The sequence below is a fragment of the Triturus cristatus genome, chromosome 8, assembly GCF_964204655.1.
Source record: "Triturus cristatus chromosome 8, aTriCri1.1, whole genome shotgun sequence".
NCBI lineage: Eukaryota > Metazoa > Chordata > Amphibia > Caudata > Salamandridae > Triturus > Triturus cristatus.
Window position 1 is genome coordinate 1,422,590,512 of NC_140591.1, and position 22,982 is coordinate 1,422,613,493.

At 49.2% G+C, this 22,982-nt stretch overlaps 1 protein-coding gene across 3 annotated transcripts in view; it reads left to right on the forward strand.

The window, feature by feature from the left end:
- LOC146805855 (synaptotagmin-like protein 2) overlaps window positions 1–22,598 on the forward strand; it is a 234,820-nt gene extending 212,222 nt beyond the window's left edge. For 2 of the 3 annotated variants that reach the window (XM_085620556.1, XM_085620558.1), the window contains one exon: window positions 22,373–22,598. In XM_085620556.1, coding sequence (XP_085476682.1) covers window positions 22,373–22,432 — 60 coding nt within the window. In that variant the 3' untranslated portion in view covers window positions 22,433–22,598. Of the gene's footprint in view, window positions 1–4,325; window positions 4,427–22,372 lie in introns of all 3 variants that reach the window. The other variant, XM_085620557.1, reaches the window with a different exon arrangement.
- The last annotated feature ends 384 nt before the right edge of the window (window positions 22,599–22,982 follow it).

Sequence of the window (22,982 nt, forward strand, 5' to 3'; positions counted from 1 at the left end):
GCGCCTCTTGGAACGGGACTAGGGTCGCTCGCCCAGCAGTAGTTTGCTCGCGATGTGCTCTGGTGCCGCGTGACCGGCCCACTGAGTGTGCGCTAAGGCCCCGGAACCCAGCAGCGTGCCTCTGAGACAGCACCCCAGCGCCGCGGCCGGGTGCAACACTCCACCTGGGCTCGGCGCCGCCGCTTCAGCTCGGCTCCGCAAAGGAATGCGGCGGCAGACTCGGGGGTCCTGCCAGGAACCAGGCACTCGTCCTTCTCAACAGCATCCACCGGGCAAGGCCACAAGCATTAGGGGCACAGATATATTGGCGTCACCGACGACAGGCCTCACTATCGGGCCACGACTGGCCTCACTCGTCCTAACGTCCCCACTCTCTCCAGACACTAACGGTGGATCGGCAGGTCCTCTGGCCAAGAGTGTGCCACAAGCGCTTCAAGGAGCGAGGATCAGGCAGCCTATTGGGAGCTCAGATGTCAGGATAATTAACAGATAGTCTCAATGGCTCGCAGAGCTCGCTCAGAGCGCAGCCATCTTGAGACTCGGCAAGCTCTACACCCCTACACCCCAAACTTTGTGGGGTATGAGTGCCCAGGGGCTGCCACAGGTTCTGGAGGATGTCCGGGCTGTACTCTCCCAAGCTGTAATCCACAGGAGAGATGTGGCAAAGTTCACTAGTCATCTCGGACATGACCGACTCGCTAGGCAGATTGGTTTCCACAACAGTGGCCATTAGGCACCATGCCTGGCTGAAGATGACTGGCTTTTGGGGGATGTCCAAGCTTCCCTAATGGACATGCCCTTCGATGGCACCCGTCTCTTTGGAGACAAGGCAGATTCAGCACTCAAGCGCATTAAAGATTCTTGTACTACAGCCAGGTCCTTGCGCTACTCTACTACCCCACATCCATCCCAATCTGCCTTTCGCGGCTTCGGAAGGGGCTTCCAACCATGCCAATTCCTGCTCAGCCACAGGCCGCACATGCTCCCCAGCTTCTGCGTGACCTCGTGGGTCAGACAGTCAGCGGTATGGTCAGACCGCCACCACCACAACTGCAACAGCCTTCAAACTCTCCTAGTCTGCCCCTTTACCACCATGGGCACCCAGTTGGTGGCAGGATTCGCCATCACCTGTCCAGATGGCTGTCTATAACATTGTACAGGTGTGTTTTGCAGATTGTCCTAAGGGGCTACTGCCTTCCCTTCGAGACTATCTTCTTCCCCATGCCACCATCTCACAATCGATTGATGGAGGATCTTCTGTCCCTTCGCCGCGAGGAGGCCACGGCTCTCTTGGCCAAGGGAGCCATAGAGAGGGTGGTGGTATTCCTGCTACTTTCTGGTTCCCAAAAAGAACTAGGGCCTTCGTCATATCTGGCTCCCAAAAAAGGACAAGGGCCTTCGTCCGATCCTAGATCTCCGAACCCTCAACCTCTACCTCAAGAAGGAGACATTTGAAATGCTCATGTTGGCTCAGGTCTTCCCTGCACTGGACTCTGGAGACTTTATGATAAAGTTGGACTTGCAGGACGCCTATTTTCACATACCCATCCTGTGTGCCTATCTGCAGTTTCCAGTAGGCCACAAGCATTTTTAGTTCACTGTGCTCTCTTTTGGCCTTACCAGCGCCCCTCGGGTGTTCTCCAAGGTGATGGTGGTGGTTGCAGCTCATCTGCAGAGTTCTGGGGTGCCAGTCTTCCCCTAGCTTGCTGTTGAAGGCGGGCTCGTCCCAGGCTGTCTTCTCCCACCTCCAGACTATGGCGAGCCTCCTGCACTCTCTGAGGTTCACTATCAATGTGCCAAAGTCCCTTTCAGAAACTCCCTTTCATCTGAGCTGTTTTGGACACAGTGCAGTTTCGGGCTTATCCTCTCAAGCGGCGAGTCCAGGATATACAGGCAATGATACCAATATTTCAGCCTTGATCCTGGGTTTTGGTGAGACTGACTCTGAGGCTGCTGGGCCTCATGACCTCCTGCATCCTGCTGGTGACACATGCCAGATGGAATATGCAGGCTCTGCAGTGGGAATGATCATGCAGTATCATGGGAATCTCTCTGCCATGGTTTAGATTTCAGAGGGAACTGTGAATGATCTGCAGTGGTGGCTAACAAACTGCGATTGGGTCGAAGGCAGACTCCTCTGTCTTCCCCAACCAGATCTCACAGATGTGTTACTCCTGGGATGAGGTGGCCATATAGGAGAGGTGGAGATCAGAGGCCTCTGGTCTCCAATGAAATCCAGGCTTCACATCAACCTGCTGGAGCTCCGATCAATTCGCCTGGCATTGAAAGCCTTTTTTGCTCTCCATGAAGGGAAGGTTGGTGCAGATGTTCACGAAAAACACTACTTCCATGTGGTACTGCAACAAGCAGGGTGGGATGGGGTCGTGGACCCTTTGTCGGGAGGCCCTGCACCTCTGGGCATGGCTGAAATAGAGTATTTCTCTGGTGGTTCAACATCTGGCTGGTTCTCTGAAAGCCAGAGCAAACTAACTCAGCCAACGGTGTCAAGCGGATTACGAACGGCGTCTCCAGCAGGGAGAGCCTTGGTCAGATCTGTTCGCCACCGCTGAGAAATCGCAATGCCCACATTTCCAACCACTACTTATGTGAGGCCTTGGTTCGATCACTGTTGTGCCCTGATGATGGTTACATGCATTGTTAGCACCGAAGGTCCAGAACATTGAACTTCAATGGGGAAACTAGTATGAATTCAACAACCATTTGGCAGCAAGCTGTTTATCTGCTTGAATTGTCCTTGCCTTTGTATGCATTTAACTGTTTTTAGCCCTGAGTTTGTAACACTGTTTTCTACTACTCTCATTGAGCACATGTGCGGTTTTGGGCTGCAATCACATTTTCCTCATGTTGTAATCTTATGCATGTTTTGAGGAATGATTATTGTAATCCTACCCTACCTGAATAATTATTTTAAAAAACAATTTTTTAGAGCCTCCTCTGAGCTTCTATTGGTTCTGTATCCAATTAATTTATTGGAAAAACACTTGTGGTTCTAATTGATTATGATATAACTAACAACCAGCAGATTTAAATGACTTCCTCAAGGAGTGCACCTTAATTATGTTTGCCTGTATCATTATTCTTAGCGGGATGGAGGTTGGCCAGGCCTGTTTTTTATTTTTTCTACTTTTGTTGTCCTAGTGCTCAATTTATTAAGCTTGTAGGCATCCAGCCTTCCACAGCTTCAAGGAAAGGTTTTGTACAAGGGGGGTCAGCGTAGATCCAGTAGTGTAGGATCTATATGACAATATCTTGATATGCACATAAAATAAATCTGCATACTGTGTATCTAAATTGTATGTAAACAGAGTTTATCCTAAAGAATGTCATTGATCTAGCACTCCTGGACATAGTCTATTTTAGATTTCTGTGTTTTTTTAGTTGTGTATTGGCTGTATCTGACTGCAAGCTTTCACTGTGGACTCTTAGGGTACCTAGCAGGGGTGTTGAAAGTGGATCAGTGAAGAGTGGAAGCCCTACATATTGCTTTTGTGACTGGAAAGCAGATGATAGTTAACATTCCCTTTTGTTGCAGACCTGGTGACCAGACATGCAAAGTGATTACAAGCTAGAGGATATAACCATACCTATTTTAACATAAAACTAATAATTTATCTTTGATTTTCACCAAGATCTGGTATTGGCTTGCCTATTCAACAGGTAACGGGTACTCTGAATGGAGACATGAAGAATAATTTTCTTTAATGGTAACAGCTATACTTCTTTTATTGTGTAATTCACATGCCTTGCGTCCACACACGTTTTTTTTGCCGTTTATAACAAAATGCTTATGAATTATTACATGTAACCCTTGTGCCACACTGGTGTTTCATAAGCTTATTAAATATGTAAATACTAGAAAATCTATATTTGAATGGACTCCAAGCCAGGAATGAATGGGTGCAAGGCCTTGGTTCCCTTTCTCCAGAGAGTCAAGCCAATGAAGGAGTTCATCAACCTTGCTTTACAAAGCTAGAAGTCTGGAAACTTTGACCCTGGAAAGAAAATTCATGCTTTTCATTTAGAACATACAAGGACTTGATTTGTCTGAAAAGGATCTGTTTAAAACAATCACATTTTTCTAAATGATAGGCTATGAGAGGATTATTTTGACTGCCATTGTAACTAATTCATTCGGAAAACTTTGATAACATTAACCCTTCAGTGAGGGCATCACAAACATAAGGGAAAGCATATTGTTGTGTAGGCTTCAGGTTTTTTGCAGAATAATTCATGTTTGTGATACTTGTAGATGATCAAGAGGCTAGATGGAAGAGCATTGTCACTCTTACTCGTTATGTCCACAGGTGAGTGAAAGTGTGATGAATATCTACAGCGACGACTTTGGGAATGTCGACATCATATGATCAGTTTGCTTTTGATATCTGTTAGACCTGACATCATTGGCGTGAGTCTCCCTTCCATTTTGTCGGATTGCCTCCTCTGTTTTTGATATGTTTTTGCTGGGTATATGCTTTGGGCACTGTGCCACTGCTATTCAGTGCCACAGTGCAAGTGCTCCCTATGTTAAATTGATGTATTTATTAGTGACTCAATGATTGGGTTATTTGATTTACTTGTCAGACCCTAGTACAGTGCACCATGTGTGCTCAGGGCTTGTAATTCAAATACTGCTGGTGGGCTTGCAGCACTGGTTGTGCCACCCACAGAAGCAGCTTGTAAAGTGTGTCTCAGGCCTGCCATTGCAGAGCCTAGGTGCAGTCTAGTACTGCCATGTCGACTTGGCCAGTGTACCCACTTGCCAGTCCCTAAACCTTCCCTTTTCTTCATATCAGACACCCCTATGGTAGGCCCAAAGGCAGGTTGCATTATAGGTATAAGGTAGGACATGCCCTGGTGTGTGTAGCATGTCCTAATAGTGAATTACAGCCATTTTCATTTTCACTATTGCAAGGCTACCTGTTCTCCATAGGCCAGAATGGGCAGTTAGATTATTACATTTTATAATCCTAACTCACTCAGGGAACATGGTAGAACTTCGAATTTAGTATGCCTGAACTCCGAATGATAAAATACATCTCTTAGTAAAGTTGGTTTTAACATTCTGTGTTTGAAAATACCACTTTTAGAAAGTAGGTATTTTCTTGTCTAACTATCCAAAGCCTGCCTCTGCTAGGTTGTGTATTCCTTGTCTGGAGTTTGAGTGACAGGGCTGGGGAATTCCAGGAGACAGAATGAGTCAGCCCAGTGGTGAATAGGGAGATCTGCATCTAAATGGGAGGGAGGAGTTGCACCTGGGACCTGAATAGGGCTGGGTCTTCCCTCCACAATGCTGGCTCCACCTCCTGGGATGCGGCTGATGTCTCTTCCCTGCACTGTGAAAGAAGAGAAGGAATCATGTCAACAAAGTGCTCCAGGGCTGTGCTTTCCCTCCACAATGCTGGCTCCACCTCCTGTGGGGCGTCTGATGTTTCTGCCGTGCACTGTGAGAGGAAAGAAGGAGTCCGGTAAACAAAGTGCTCAAGAACTGGTTTGGACTAGGCAGAGGCCTCTCTGCCTTCAGAGAACAAAGGATTTTGGGGTATAAATATTGGGACCCAGACCCAAGAACTTTAGATCACTTCTGGGAACAAGACAAACCTTTTGCCAAGGAGAAGAACCAAGGAAGCTGCAGGAGTTTTTCACTGCCCCTCTGCCAGTGTGCTGTTTGCTGGGTTGGCCTGCAGTGGTGTCTTCATTGCCAAGGAAAGGAGAAGGAACTTTTCAAAGGACTTTCATCATTTTACAGAATATTTCTCCAAGGGCTTGAACTTGTGCTTGCCTCCTGCTGAAGTCTCAGGGACAAAAGACTTCACCACCATCTCCCCTCTGAATTTCCTTGCTGGGAATTCTATCTGCAGAAGCCTGCATGTCGCTGGGAGCTGGAAGCGCGACGGAATAAGCCACAGCTGTAGTAGTCTCATCGCCTGAGAGGCGTGCCGCTGCCGCATCTCCCAGGAAGCGTGTCTTCGTCGAAGCTGTCTGCTGTTGCATCACTGGAGAAGCGTGATGCCATCGAGCGGGTCGCCATCGCATCGCCGGAGAAGCACTTCGCAAGGCTGCCAGGGCGTGAACGCATAGCCGTCGCATCAAGGGCGCCATCTTCTCGCATTGCACCAGGATTGTTACATCGCAACCGGGCCGCAGGCCGAGAACCTACCCATCACCGCCGCACCGGTAAGGATCACGACGCATCCCCTACTCTGCGAGCCTTTTGTTTATTTTGCGTTGCGCATCCAGGTACTTTTGTGAGAACTGTGTCGCATTTATCATCAACTTGAACTAAGTAACTTTTACCATCTTTAAGTCAATCTTAAGTACAGTATTGTGGATTTTTGTCGTTTGTGGTCTTGTGTTAAGTCTATATAAAGCATACTTAGGTTTTATAAAAATATGTGGTGTCCATCTGTAGTGTTTTCACTGTATTACTGTATGTGTTCACAAATGCTTAACACACTGCCTCTGAGATAAGCCTGTCTGCTCGTGTCAAGCTACCAAGGGGGTGAGCAGGGGTTATCTAGGAGTATAATCCCCTTATCCTGACTTAGAAGCAAGGGTACCTATTTGGACAAAGGTGTATACCATTGCCAACTAGAGACCCCCAGTTCTAACATTGGTGGCAGCGGTGGGATTTGGACCTGCATTTGTGACTCATATACAGTGATTGCTGTACACTACTAGGAGTGCAGCCCAAACGCGACCACATACTTTTTTTGAGTAGAATTGTTTTCCTTGGACTGTTATTTTTTCCTGAGATCTACCAATTCTTTTTTTTTTTGTACCTTCAGAGACACCGACGGATGCGGTACGTCTCCTTTTTTTTTTTTTATTAATTTATTTTTTAAATGAGAAAATAAGAAATAAGAAAACCGAGTGCGTATACATCCATTCGCCTACAACCCAGAGGGCCGGCTACTTAGTATCTTACAGTCAGTGCATATCTAGCGTTTCCCACATCCCGGAGGCCGGGCATCGCTGTCGTATATGTGCAATAAGTCAACATCTCTTTACTAGAATGCCACCAACCAAGTCTATTCACGCAATCTGTGCCCTATAAATAGTCCAAAAACCTTCTTCTTTGTCACTCACCCAACCCGTTATCAACCCCCTCCCACCACCCCTCCCGTAACCGTTAAAATAACCTGTCAGCAGCTCCTAGGGGCTCCCCCTCGTTCCCAGAGATCTACCAATTCTTGCTACCATGAGTAGACCAGCATCTGTTGCATCTATGGATCTTGATTTTGAGGAAGAGAGGTTGGAAACCTACACTTTGAAACAGCTCAAGCATCTATGCAAGAAATTGAAAGTTTCTTCACCAGGCATTTCTAAAAAGGATGACTACCAAAAGGTGCTGAGGGCCTGGGGAGAAGCAAGAAATGCCCCAGATCTTGTGTTGGAGCCAACTGGGGATGCAGATGAGCAACTGGATAGGCCAGTGTTTCCAGCCAGGGGAGGGGTACTGTCCCCATCTGGCAGTAGTATCTCTTCCCAAGACCTGTCCCCACAGAGAGTTGGAAGACAGGGAGAGAAATAGGGCACACAAGCTGGAGATGGCTAAGCTTAACAAGTGCTTACACTTGTTTGTAATTAGCGAGAGACCTAAAATGTTTGTCGTCGTACCAAGGCCTTGTCTAAAGCCCGTCTGGCTTTCCGGAATTAGGTTACGGTCGTCAGACCATGCCTTAAGCTCTTCAAGTACCAGGGAGGCATAATATTTGGCCTCTACGTCCAGCAGGGCTATCAATCTGTAGTTGGCCGGATTAGCTCTGTCTCCGCCTTTAAATAAAGGTGTCAAAATCGAACCTTGACAGTTTACTGGTATGATGTTTAGTTTCTCTATTTCTTGATACAAGTTGGAAAGGTGTTTTCCCTAAAACGGAATATCATATTTGAAGATTGCTTGAGGGAGTGGAGGAGAAGGGTGCCCAAGGTGGGTGTGGTCCCGCAGAAATGTCCCTTGTCTCATTAGGAGACTTTGAGATGGTCCTTCAAGCTCAGCTGCCTGATAACACTAAGAAATACAGGCAGTGGGTGACCATCAATGGCCATAGAGTGGAGGCTCTTAGAGACACAGGAGGCAGTGTGACAGCTGTCAAGTGTCACCTGGTGTCTCAAGAGCAGGTTGTCCCCAATGCCTTTTACCCAGTTGTTGCTGCTGAGAACACAGAGAGCCACTGCAAGGTGGCTCAGGTTCCCTTTGAGTGGGGTGGGGTCTCTGGTACTCTTCAGGTAGCTGTGAGGCCAGCCATGCCTGTGGATTGTCCGTTGGGCAATGATTTGGAGAGCTCCCCTTGGGCTAAGGTGAAGAAGAGAGCTCATTTAGAGATGTTGGGTCTGCCTGAGTGGGCGTGTGTGACCACTCGGTCTATGGCAACCAATTGTGTTCAAGGGATCCTGGAGCCGAAGTATGGCCCAGGAACCTACCTTAAAGAGTAGAGGTGGGGGCGCGGGAAACCAGCCCCCATTGTTCCCATGGTCCAGAAGGAGGCAGACCTTGAGGGGAATGCCCTGGAACCTACAGGGGAGCAAGTTTTCTGAACTGGGGAACCTACCTGAGCTGACCCATTGGCAGCAAGAAGGGGGGCCCTCCAGGGAGGAATTTTGTGCAGAACAAAAGAAGTGCCCTTCTCTTGTGGGTTTTCGGCAACAGGCCACAGACCAGGCAGCAGATGATCAGTCTGGATCACATTGGATCTACTGGGAGAATGGTCTCCTGTATAGTGAGCCTAAGGTTGCTGAGCCTGGGTCAGCCCGTGTGCTGGTGGTACCCCAGTGCTTCAGAGGCCTCCTACTGGGGTCGGCTCATGACGTACCTTTAGCTGGACATCTGAGGCAGAACAAGACATTTGAAAGGTTTGCCACCCACTTGTATTGGCCCCAGATGCCGAAGAGTTCAGATACTCATTGTAGGACTTGTCAAACTTGCCAGGCAAGTGGGAAAAGTGGAAGGAGGCACAAGGTCCCTCTCCAACCTTTCCCTGTAGTCAGTACCCCCTTTGAACGGGTGGGCATTGATATTGTGGGGTCACTGGACCCCAAGACAGCCATGGGCAGCAGGTTTATCCTGGTCTTGGTGGACCATGCTACCCGGTACCCAGAGCCATCCCGCACAGGACAGTGACGGCCCCCGTGGTGTGACGTGCACTGATGGGGACTTTCTCCTGTGTGGGGTTCCCCAGAGAGGTGGTGTCAGACCGTGGTACCAATTCATATCTAGTTATATGAAGTCCCTGTGGAAGGAGTGTGGTGTTACCTACAAGTTCACCACTCCTTACCACCCCCAAGGTAATGGGCTGTTTAAAAGGTTCAACCGGACCCTTAAAGGCATGATCATGGGTCTTGAAGAACCAATGAGGCGTACACGGGACGTCCTCTTGCCATGCCTTCTGTTTGCTTACCATGAGGTGCCACAAAAGTCCCTAGGGTTCAGTCCCTTTGAATTGTTGTATGGACACCCGGTAAGAGGACCTTTGAGTCTGGTCAAGGAAGGCTGGGAGCAATCTCCCAGGAAACCACCCCACTATGTATATAGTTACATGCTGGCCTTCAGGAACCAGACTCGGTGATTCAGAGAGCTCGCTCAGGCGAATCTGGAAGCCAGCCAGGAAGAGATGAAGCGGTGGTACGATCAGAATGCCACACTGATTGAGCTTCAGCCCGGACAGAAATGGGTCATGGCCCCTTAGAGCCTTGTGCGCTCCAGGACAGGTGGACCAGTCCATTTGAGGTGGTGGAGCACAAGAGTGATGTCACCGATCTGGTGAACTTGTGGTCTCCCAGGAACCCTTTGCGGGTCCTACATGTTAACCGCCTGAAGCCCCACTTAGAAAGGTCCGAAGTGGGCATGCTCCTAGTGACGGATGATGGAATGGAGGAGGAGACCGATCCTCTTCCTGACCTCCTGTCTGCGACTGAGAAAGATGGGTCAGTGGATGGTGTCAGCCTCTCTGCCACACTGACCCCTGATCAGCAGCAAGATTGTCGCCAACTGTTGGGGCAATTCTCTGATCTATTTTCATTGATTCCTGGTATCACTGAGTGGTGCGTCCATGATGTGGACACCGGGGACAGTCCTCCTGTGAAGCACAAGGCTTACAGAGTGACTGACACGGTCAGAGCTTAAATCAAGGAGGAAGTCTCCAAGATGTTTGCTTTAGGGGTGATTGAGTCCTCAAACAGTCCTTGGGCCAGCCCAGTGGTCCTGGTCCCAAAGGCTGGTGTGCCTAGTGCCACACCTGAACTCCGGTTCTGTGTGGACTACCGAGGACTCATTTCAGTCACCAGGACTGACGCACCCCATCCCCAGAGCTGATGAGCTCATTGATCGGTTAGGGGCTGCGCGGTACCTCAGCACGTTTGATTTGACGCCTGGGTACTGGCAGATCGCCTTGACTGATGGGGCCAAAGAGAGGTCAGCATTCTCCACACCAGATGGGCACTACCAATTCCGGGTGATGCCTTTTGGGATGAAGAATGCCCCTGCCACGTTTCGGAGGTTGGTCAACCAGGTGTTGGCTGGACTGAAGGATTTCAGTGCTGCCTACCTGGATGACATTGCAGTGTTCAGCGCCAGTTGGGAAGAACATCTGCGCCACCTCTGGGAAGTGTTGATGGCACTGCAAAAGGCAGGCCTCACGATCAAGGCGAGTAAGTGCCAGATCGGGCAGGGTTCCGTGGTGTACTTGGGGCACCAGGTAGGGAGCAGCCAGGTGGCGCCCCCTGCAACCCAAGATTGATACCATCCTGGCATGGGAACCCCCAAAGACTCAGACACAGGTGAGAGCCTTTTTAGGACTCACAGGGTACTACAGGGGGTTTGTCAAGGGGTATGGCAACATTGTTGCACCAATGACTGAGCTGACTTCCAGAAAGCAGCCCAAGAAAGTGAACTGGACTGACACCTGTCAGAAGGCTTTGGGCGCCCTGAAGACTGCCATGTGCACAGCACCCGTGCTTCAGGCACCCAACTTCTCAAAATAATTCATTGTTCAGACAGACGCTTCAGAGCATGGTGTGGGGGATGTTCTATCACAGATAAATGAAGAGGGCCTAGACCAACCTGTAGCCTTCATCAGTAGGAGGTTACTTCCATGGGAACAGAGGTGGAGTGCAGTTGAGCGTGAGGCATTTGCTGTGGTCTGGGCACTGAAGAAGCTGAGACCATACTTGTTTGTGACTCACTTCCTGATTCAGACCGACCACATGCCCCTCAGATGGCTAATGCAGATGAGGGGTGAGAACCCAAAGTTGTTGAGGTGGTCCATTTCCCTACAGGGAATGGACTTTACGGTGGAACACCGCCCTGGTACAGAACATGCCAACGCTGATGGTCTGTCCAGATTTTTTCGCCTTAGTGAAGAGAACTTCCAAGGGGGGAGCTGGAGGGGACACGTGTTAGACCTGGCATCATTGGCGTGAGTCTCCTTTCCATTTTGTCGGATTGCCTCCTCTGTTTTTGATATGTTTTTGCTGGTTATATGCTTTGGGCACAGTGCCACTGCTATTCAGTGCCACAGTGCGAGTGCTCCCTATGTTAAATTGATGTATTTATTTGTGACTCCATGATTGGGTTATTTGATTTACTTGTCAGACCCTAGTACAGTGCACCATGTGTGCCCAGGGCTTGTAAATCAAATACTGCTGGTGGGCTTGCAGCACTGGTTGTGCCACCCACAGAAGCAGCTTGTAAAGTGTGTCTCAGGCCTGCCATTGCAGAGCCTAGGTGTAGTCTAGTACTGCCATGTCGACTTGGCCAGTGTACCCACTTGCCAGTCCCTAAACTTTCCCTTTACTTCATATCAGACACCCCTATGGTAGGCCCAAAGGCAGGGTGCATTGGAGGTATAAGGTAGGACATGCCCTGGTGTGTGTAGCATGTCCTAATAGTGAATTACAGCCATTTTCGTTTTCACTATTACAAGGCTACCTGTTCTTCATATGCCAGAATGGGCACTTAGATTATTGCATTTTATAATCCTAATTCACTCAGGGAACATGGTAGAAATTCGAATTTAGCATGCCTGAACTCAGAATGATAAAATACATCTTTTAGTAAAGTTGGTTTTAACATTCTGTGTTTGAAAATACCACTTTTAGAAAGTAGGTATTTTCTTGTCTAACTATCCAAAGCCTGCCTCTGCTAGGTTGTGTATTCCTTGTCTGGAGTTTGAGGGACAGGGCTGGGGAATTCCAAGAGACAGAATGAGTCAGCCCAGTGGTGATTAGGGAGATCTACATCTAGATGGGAGGGAGGTGTTGCACCTGGGACCTGAATAGGGCTGGGCCTTCCCCCCACAATGCTGGCTCGACCTCATGGGGTGCGGCTGATGTCTCTGCCCTGCACTGTGAAAGAAGAGAAAGAATCATGTCAACAAAGTGCTCCAGGGCTGTGCTTTCCCTCCACAATGCTGGCTCCACCTCCTGTGGGGATTCTGATGTTTCTGCCCTGCACTGTGAAAGGAAAGAAGGAGTCCGGTAGTCCGGTAAACAAAGTGCTCGAGAACTGGTTTGCACTAGGCAGAGGCCTCTCTGCCTTCAGAGAACAAAGGATTTTGGGGTATAAATATTGGGACCCAGACCCAAGAACTTTAGGTCACTTCTGGGAAAAAGACAAACCTTTTGCCAAGGAGAGGAACCAAGGAAGCTGCAGGAGTTTGGACTGCCCCTCTGCCAGTGTGCTGTTTGCTGGGTTGGCCTGCAGTGGTGTCTTCATTGCCAAGGAAAGGAGAAAGAACTTTTCAAAGGACTTTCATCATCTTACAGAATATTTCTCCAAGGGCTTGAACTTGTGCTTGCCTCCTGCTGAAGTCTCAGGGACAAAAGACTTCACCACCAGCTCCTCTCTGAATTTCCTTGCTGGGAATTCTATCTACAGAAGCCTGTGTGTAGCTGGGAGCTGGAAGCGCGAAGCAACGAGAAGAAGCGTGTCGCCGCCGCAGCTGTAGTCGTCGCATCGCCGGAGAACTGGGCCGCCGCCACTGCATCTCCCAGGAAGCGTGTCTTCGTCGAAGCTGTCTGCTATCGCATCACCGGAGAAGCGTGACGCCATCAAGAGGGTCGCCATCGCATCGCCGGAGAAGCGTGTCGCAGCGCCTGTCGAGGCTCCAAAGTACAGAGTTGTCGCAAGGCTGCCAGGGCGTGAGCGGATCGCCGTCGCATCAAGGGCGCCATCTTTTTGCATCGCACCAGGATTGTTGCATCGCATCGAGGTGCCATCTTGCGCATCGCAACCGAGCCGCAGGCCGAGAACCTACGCATCATCCCCGCACCGGTAAGGATCACGACGCATTCCCTACTCTGCGGAAGCATTGAGGCGCGATGCATCATCTCCCCCGGAGCACGGAACCGACGCATCTCCGTCTGCGGGCCGTTTGTTTATTTTGCGTTACGCATCCAGGTACTTTTGTGAGAACTGTGTCGCATTTATCATCAACTTGAACTAAGTAACTTTTACCATCTTTAAATCAATCTTAAGTACAGTATTGTGGATTTTTGTTGTTTGTGGTCTTGTGTTAAGTCTATAAAAAGCATACTTATTTTTATAAAACCTGTGTGTTGTCCATCTGTAGTGTTTTCACTGTATTACTGTATGTGTTCACAAATGCTTAACACACTGCCTCTGAGGTAAGCCTGGCTGCTTGCGCCAAGCTACCAAGGGGGTGAGCAGGGGTTATCTAGGAGTGTAATCCCCACTTAGAAGCAAGGGTCCCTAGTTGGACAAAGGTGTATACCATTGCCAACTAGAGACCCCCAGTTCTAACAATATCCCTTTCTGTGGAGAGACCCTTGTGCACCCCACTCCACAGGCAGCAAATGAATAACTTATGCTGTTGCATCAGGGTGATGAATACAGAATCTAGTTTCTTCAGTGTCCTGAAGCAAATCAAAATGAATCACCAGGAAAGCCACTGGAGTCATTCCACTCAAGATGACAAATTGAGTAAATGGATCTACCACTAAATCCCCTCTGCCTGGTTGTCCCCTGGACTTGCGATGGCATAGTTAGAATGAGGTGACTCCTAACCAGTTGCATTATCACTAAAGAGCTCTGAGACCAATGTTGATTAGAAGTCAAATCAAGCAGAGTACCTTGAATTGAACCCTCAGTTTTACTAGGAACCAATATAGATGGTGTTGTCGAGCCTCCAACGAATGACCAAATCTCTGGACACCACACGTCAGTCTGACCAGCAGTTTCCCATATTTTGAATTCATTGAAGTGTATATATTCCTCACTCCATCAGGCTAAGGTAGAATGGAATGCAATAGTACAAATCAGAAGGTACATGCTACAGTCACCTGTGGTTAAAAGGAATGAAGGAAAGGATTTTCCAGAGTAGATATATTTGCAGAAAACAAGCAGACCAAAACCGTTTGACTACACATTAAAAGCACGCTCAGGATCCAGTTTTGAATGGTAGTCAAATATATTTCCGGATGGCAAGTAGAGTCAATAGAAGTGTGATCCACTGAAAGCATCCACTTTTTGTTTGGTTTGGAGAGAATGTTAAATCCAAAGCAATGCCTGAGGCCTTCTGGAGGCAGGGCATACATGTTGAGACCCCTGGGAAGTCTCCCCGGACAATGACTACAGCTATAAACACAATGGCAGTATGTTCACTTAACCCCTTCGATGCTCATGACGGAACGGTTCCGTCATGAGCATCGGTTGAGCTGTGCTCATGACGGAACCGTTCCGTCATGACCACGCCCGCGCTAGAACCCTTCAGCACCGCGGGGGAATCCGTGCAGCGCTGAAGGGGTTAAAATAACCTTTACCACTAAAAGGCAGCAGCTGCTAGGCCTGCTGTTGAAAGTCGGCCAGAATATCATGGTTGACTGTATCAAAAGCAGTTGGCAGACTGAAAAGCAGAATCCCCGCTGAAGGCCTTTTCTCCTCAGCAGTACATTACTCATCCAAGCTGCCTAAATGGAAGGCTGCCATGGTATGCAGTGGGAGAAGGCCAATGTGAGATCCACCCAGTAGGTCATGATCTTCCAGGAAGCAAATCACCCTGTTTGCATTTTTATAATGTTTGAAATAGAAAGGATGGTGTGTAGTTGACTTGTAATTCTTAAGAATCATTGAATCAAGGTTGGCCTTCGCAAGATAGCGGATAAATGCACCTCTTTAGTAAATCTAATGGACCTTGCCAAAGGTCAAGGACAGATGCATGATGTTAAAGATAGCAAAAGAGATCTCAAGGACCAAGACTTGCAAGATGGGACACAGGGCAGGAATTGTCCAGTGACCCAGATTTGTGTCTTTTCATAGTGTCGCTGATCCTCAACCTTGTCATAAGTAGCAAAGAAATGCAAATCACTGGTGACATTTCAATGCTAGTCATCAGCTTTGTTTCGGGTTCCAGTGGGTCTTACCTCTTTAGGAAGATCATAAATATTCACTACTTTGGTAAAGAACGATTTCAGGTCACCACATAAATTGTGAGGGGGTGCCATAGAGCTGACAGAAGAGATTACATAAAATTGTAATGGCCAATTTGAAGCTGCATTTGTAATGATCCAGCAGATTTAATTTACCAGTTTTAACTCAAAGGTGTTTGCAAGTCCCCACTTCATCTCAGCTCGTCTTGTCCGCAGGTGTTACACATAGAGTTCTTTCAAATGTCAACTGGCGTTCAGACAGTGGAGAGGACATTTGGTTTCAGGAGGTGAAACGATTCCCAAGGTACTGAAGAGAGGGCGGGGAAACATCCTTCCTCTTAACCTTGAGGAGAGGAAGTTGCTCCTCAGACACCTCTCTGTCAGCATTACCTTGCGAATGGGGTTGGAGTTGGTATAAAAAAAGATTCTTCAATCAGCTATGTTAGATTCTGTGTCTGGAGCGGAGGCTCAGATTATGCCTTCTTCATTCGCTTTATCTTTACAGCAGCACATTTTTAATAAAACGATAATCAACTACACTTCCCATGAACAGTAGGGAAATAAAAGTCTCAAAACAGGAGTCCTTCCACACTGTCCGCACTCTAGCAACCCAGCATAGTCCTTTCGTTCGGTTTACTCTTCTTCTTTCTTCTCTGCTCAGTACCAAGATAAGTCGATTTTATTCTTTCGTGTAAACCAACGAAGTCAGTGTAATCTCAAGAATGCACTCACCATCCAAGGAAGCACCGGTCTCCAAGGTCAGAACCTACCCAATCACTTACAGGGAGGAAAACAGACCTGCGGAGATAATACAAATTATGGATGAAAAGCCCTCACTCACCAACCTGGTTGGTGACATGCTTCATCATCGGGCTCCACCGGGCATGGCCGAATGCCGTCCCAGTGTGCTGCAACGCCAGGTTACTGCGGAGCGGGGTTGTGTGTGGTGACAGTGAATTTAAAATTCCCAATTAAGTCAAAAAAGTATTTTATTCGTTTTGCTAATTGGAAAATTAAAACATAATAAAAAGGAGTGATGGTCAAAAAAATAACAGACCGGGTTCACTCCATGGCGGTCAACATGTTTCTGCCTTTATGTGTAATTTACAGGCTTTCATCAGGACCAGAGTGGAAGTGTGGGTGCCCCGGTGGTGTGAACGCGCTAAGGTTCACCCTCCCGTGGGCTGCTGTGTGAAAAATGATATATAAACACAGGAAAAATCCGCCAAATAATATAATGGTGGAGAGAAACGAGTTTACTTGTGAGGCTAGACTGTTCGTCGCCTCAGGGATCCCGGGGTGGAGGTGCGAGCAAATATGGCACACCGCCCTCGCTGCTCGGCACCCGTTAGGAACCTACACCGCCTCGAGCCACCGGGTCCAGGGAGACGTTTCTCTCCACCATTATATTATTTGGCGGATTTTTCCTGTGTTTATATATCATTTTTCACACAGCAGCCCACGGGAGGGTGAACCTTAGCGCGTTCACACCACCGGGGAACCCACACTTCCACTCTGGTCCTGATGAAAGCCTGTAAATTACACATAAAGGCAGAAACATGTTGACCGCCATGGAGTGAACCCGGTCTGTTATTTTTTTGACCATCACTCCTTTTTATTATGTTTTAATTTTCCAATTAGCAAAACGAATAAAATACTTTTTTGACTTAATTGGGAATTTTAAATTCACTGTCACCACACACAACCCCGCTCCGCAGTAACCTGGCGTTGCAGCACACTGGGACGGCATTCGGCCATGCCCGCTGGAGCCCGATGATGAAGCATGTCACCAACCAGGTTGGTGAGTGAGGGCTTTTCATACATAATTTGTATTATCTCCGCAGGTCTGTTTTCCTCCCTGTAAGTGATTGGGTAGGTTCTGACCTTGGAGACCGGTGCTTCCTTGGATGGTGAGTGCATTCTTGAGATTACACTGACTTCGTTGGTTTACACAATTTCCCTCGAGGGGATCAGTCGTGTTATTACCCTTCCTCTTTTGTTGTTACTTTAGATTTTATTCTTTCTCCTGTTTGGGGGGTTAAGAAAGGCCTTTGTAGATGGTGTTTTGTTATGCTTGATTGTATTTCTGTTTCCACTGATTCCCCTACAGCTCACGGGACACAATTGGCGTACCTCACGTGACTTGGTTTCCCCACAGAAGTGTGGTGTGGTCCTCCCACCACTAGGAGGTGTAGTGCACTCTCTATGGGCAGCGTGAGTCAGGCACTGACAGAGTGCTGATGAGCGCTGCCCCTTTGAGAGCTCAGCCTTGCCTCCTGCCACCCGGTTTACGCCCTGGTGGGTCTGTATGTTCCCCGTTATTGCTGTGAACTCCTTTGTGAGGGTCTGTGCCTTTTTTCTTGAACACCCTATGGGGTCTTAATTGCACTGCGTGGTGCTTTGTGGCACACAGTCCCGGGTGGCTGCCCTGTGACTGTGAGGGCTGTGGTGTCCCAGGGCTTTGTCCCGTCAATTGTGTGCCTCTGGCCACCCACATACGCCTAGTCTCCCTCCCAGCTTTTATTGTGTGGCACTCTGTGCCCTTAAAGTGGTGCTTCCAGCACCATGCTGCCTGTTTGCTTCAGTGTGTACTGCTTGCGGCTGAGTACTTACCTGCCATGCAGTCGGAGCAGGATCAGTTCCAGGAGGAGGACCCCTTGTCCTACCTCCCTTGGGACGATGAATTTATCAGGCGGTGGATGACTCTATCTACAGGGCTGTTAATCAAGCCATGGAGCCTTTGGAGCAGCGTCTGTCAGCGCAAATCGCGAAAGAGTGCGCCAAGTGGGCATGTCCCACGCCATCTACCCCTTAGCCCCCACAGGGGCTCCAGCCCGTCGGTCCCCCCCCCCCCCCTTGTAAGAAACAGTGCTCCCAAGGCGTGGACGTGGATGCTTTCGCCCGTTTGAAACAGGCCTTTTTAGCGCAGGTGCCCCCGCAGCCAGAGCCCACAGCCCCCATGGATAACACCCCGATTCCGCCATGTACCGCCTCCACTGACCCCCTAGACAATGGCGATTTCCCCCGGTGACACAGATGAGGAAGCAGGTCCCTCTAGACCTTGGCTCCCAGCTGCCACTCCAACTGCCTGGGGGGAATGGAGGGGGGGGTCTTGGTCATGCTGGTTCTGGACGATTTTGTCCATCCTAGGTCAACAGACTGGGTTCCGAGAGACAAGGTAGCCCAATATGTAGCAAGCCGTCTACGTAACCCAATGGAAAAGGATGCTCACAACCGCCTCCGGGCGGAGTGCCCCCGCCCCTGTTTGAAAGGAAAGGTTGCCCTAACACCCAAGATAGATCAGAGAATGGCAACATTCCTAGCAAAATTTGTGAGGGACCCTAAAAAGGGTATTGATCGGTCCTGGCGATCATGCTAGGACAAGCTGTTAGATGCAGTAGGTCCTGTGACCGAAATCCTGGACATAGTCGAAGAGGCTAAGGCCTCCGAAACCCTAATTTCCCTAAAGGTGTTCTCAGGGTGGGCGCAGCGCTCTATTGCAATTGTGCTCTCTCACTGGAGAGGCGGCGTTCTCTCCTGATCAAGGTGGACCTGAAATTGGATGACCTGTCTTCTTCGGAAGCCGGCACTGTGGCCCAGGGGGGTTTATTGGGCGACCTGTTCGTCAAAGAACTTGGCAAGTTCGTGGCGACGTTCATCTCACTGGACAAAGCCCAGTCCAACATGAGGTCTTTACAACCTGGGTTTTCCATGGGGCTGGTCGTGGCAGGGGCCACTCGACTGTCCGGTTCTCCTCCCACTCTAACAGGGGGCAAGGCTCCGGGCATGGGCAGTACCAAGACAATGCCCATTTCAACACATTCTATCCAGCCAGGGGACAGAATTTCCGTGGCGGCGCCGGCTCCCAATGCCAGCCAAACAACTCTGGAAAAGGTGAGTGTGCTACCTTCAGCGCGCCTGCAGGTGGGGGGGGCATCTAGCGCTCTTTTTCCCATCCTGGGTCTCACGAGTGACGCTTGGGTGCTGCAGACTGTGCAGGGCTTCCAGTTGGAGTTCCATGGCTGTCTGCGTCAGCTGACCCAGCCCGCCCCATTTCGTTTTCTCAACGGGACACAGAGCTGATAAGTGAAGAGGTCTCCGCCCTCCTCCAAAAAGGGGCGATTTGTTACACAGAAGAACATCCCAGTGGTTTTCTCAGCAACATTTTCTTGGTCGCAAAAGTCGACGGGGGTCGGAGACCAGTCATAAATTTGAAGAGTTTCAATGAGTGGGTGGTCTACCGCCACTTCAATATAGAGGGTATCCACCTTCTCAGGGATGTGCTGAGACCACTCCATTGGATGGTCCGCCTCGACCTGAAGGATGCGTACCTGACGGTTCATATCTTCCCACATCATCCTCTTTTCCTTCAGTTCAGGTGGGAAGGACAGGTTTTTGAGCTCACCACTCTCACTTTCGGGCTAGCCTCTGCTCCGTGGTGCTTCACGAAAGTCCTCAGACCGGCAGTGGAGTTCCTGCGATCACAAGGAATTCGGATGATAGTCTGTTTGGACGACATGCTGTTCCTGGACCAGTGCCCCAGAAGGTTGACCAACCACTTAAAGACGGCAGTCGATCTGCTTCAGGGCCTGGGGTTTGTCATAAACGAGAGGAAATCTCTTTTGGTCCCGGTCTAGTGTGCAACCTTTTTGGGTTTCACAGTAGACTCCGTTTCCTCGACTAAGTCTTCCGGCCAGGAAAATAGTAAAAATAGTAAAAATCAGGTACGAGCTGCGCCAGACCTTAGCGAAGTCGCACATTTCCTTGCATCAGCTGGCCCGCCTAGTGGACCTCCTCAATCTAGGCCATTTTTCCCAGGCCCTTGAACTATCGGGCCATGCAGCGTTTCAAGGCACACCATCTCAGGAGGGGTCTAACTTACTCCCAGTTGGTACCCCTGACGGAGGAGGTGAGGGGCGAGATGGCCTGGTGGCTCACCCACATGGAGGCGTGGAATGGCCGAGCAATTTTCGGTTCAGCTCCGGATATCGTGTTAGAGTCCGATGCCAACCGTTTCGGATGGGGGACCAAATGCGGAGAGTTCTCCACAGGTGGATCCTGGTCCGCTCACGAACAGTCATTGCACATCAACAGCCTGGAACTGCTGGCCGGGTCATTTGCAGTACAATGCTGGACAGGGTTCAATCGTGTGTCCTCCTCAGGATGGACAATATCTCTGCATTCCAGTATATCAACCATCTGGGTGGCACCAGGTCCAGAATGCTAGCGAACCTAGCCAAGGACTTTTGGAACTTCTGCCACTACAACCAGATCTCAGTGACAGTAGAAAACCCGGGAGAACAAAGTGGCGTATTGGCACTCCCGTCACCTCCCTGATGCCAGCGTGTGGAAGCTGGACCCGCAGGTCTTCTCCTGGTTGGTGGAGAGATGGGGTCCCTTCTCAGTCGACCTATCTGCTTCACGTCTGGATCATCAATTACCAAGGTATTTCAGTTGGCGGCCGGATCCTCAGGCGGAGGCGACGGATAAGTTTCTTCAGGACTGGCAGCAGGAGCAGGGCAATGCTTTTCCTCCTTTTTCTATCATCACATGCGTGTCCGCTCTTTTCCGCCGCCAAGAAGCAGAAATTGGGCTGATCACACCCTTATGGAGGTTTGAAGTCTGGTTTCTGGTTCTACTGGAAGTTTCTTGGGATTCTCCAATCTGACTCCCCCACTTTCCTCACATTCTCCTCCATCCCAATCTCGTTTCCCATCGGCTGGTAGTAGAGGGGACGTTGAGGATGATGGCCTGGCAGATCTCCGGCGTCGCTGGTCGCTCCCAGAGCTTTCGGCACAAGCTGAGAGCTTGCTTGCTAAAGCATGGGCATAAAGCACGACCAAGAGCAACTGATCAGCATGGAACAGATGGCGGAGTTGGTGTGTGCGATGGATTGTCGATCCCCTGGGGGAAGATGTAGTCCACATCCTTAATTTCCTGGCGGGTTTAGCGGAAGACAGCTTGGCTTACTGTTCTGTTAATACTTTCCACAATTTCAGCGGGTCATATCCCTGTTCAGGGTTCCCCGGTGGGGGAGCACCCATTGGTTTGCCGGCTCCTCAGAGGGATTCGCCTGCCTCTCCCTCCGGAACCCCGGTATTCTGTCCTATGGGACGTGAACCTAGTGTAGAATCTTTTTCTTTCCTGGCAACCGAACAGGTTTCTGTCCCGAAAGGAAGTGACGGCCAAGTTGGTGATGCTTTTATGCCTGGTTTCGTGCAGGCTCATCTCAGACGTACGGGCCTTGGACATCTTGGCCAGAGTATTTTTACCGGACGGGGTATCGTTTACGGTGAATAGAGGAACCAAGTGTAAATCCAGGGTCATCTTGTACCCAGCATTCCAAGATTCTCTAAGCTGTGTGTGGTGCAGTGCCTCCGTGCTTACGAAGAGTTGACTGAGGAAACTGGCCTTCCGGGTGGGAATCAACTGCTCATTGCGCTACGGAAACCTAACCGAGCGGTCTCGTCCCCGACCATCACCAGATGGGTGCGTTGGGTGATGCAGGAGGCGGGGATTGATACAAAACAGTTTGGTGCCCACTCGGCGTGAGGGGCAATGGCCTATTTAGGGACGCATTTGGAAGATCTGATGCGCGCTGCCGACTGGTCTTCAGACTCTACCTTTAAGAGGTTCAATTTCAAACCGGTGGTAGAAGTGGCATGGTTGGTGGTTGACAAGCTTTGAACTGGCATAATCTGAGCCTCCGGTCCTGACATAGAATGAAAATGTGCCTAGCTGTAGTGCTGGTAAGTTTCAATTCTATTAAGGATACGGAGGCAAGGATAATCCCACCCAATGACCTCTGAAGACGTGGACCCTGCCCGTTCTGGTGTAAGTAATTCGTTCATGGGTCTTTTGGAACTGTGTTGCTTACTTATGTGATGACCATGATCATGTTTCTGGTATTTTGTTGTTCTGCAATTTAATTGGTTCCGGTACGGTTCTCTGACACTACCTGTTTTTTCAGGAATCGATGGATCCAAACAAGAGGTGTGAAATCCGACAAGAAATGGTTTGTGCGAAGTAAGAGGAAACAGCGTGAAAGGACTATGCTTGGTTGCTGGAGTGCGGACAGAGTGGAAGGACTCCTGTTTTGAGACTTTTATTTCCCTCCTCTTCATGGGAAATGTAGTTGATTATCGTTTTATTAAAAATGTGCTGCTGTAAAAATAAAGTGAAGGAAGAAGTCATAATCCTCGCCTCCGTGTCCTTAATAGAATTGAAACGTACCAGCACTACAGCTAGGCAAATTTTTATTATACTATGCTTCGTTCAGACAGTGCAGGTAAAGCATCCTGTACCCTGCTTGACTTCTTTTAAGCAAAGTTATGCTTTCACATCACATGCCAACGTTTACCTTGGTTTTGCACACTCATTTACTATTTGTTTTTGCATGATTTATTTTTCGTATTTCACATTTGTTAGATTTGGGGGTCTCTAGTTGGCATAGGTAGGTACCTGTGACAAATAGCAACCCTTGTGTCTAGTCAGGGTAAGGGGCTACACTCCTAAAATAACCCCTGCTCACCCCCTTGGTAGCTTGGCACGAGCAGGCAGGCTTATCTCAGAGGCAGTGT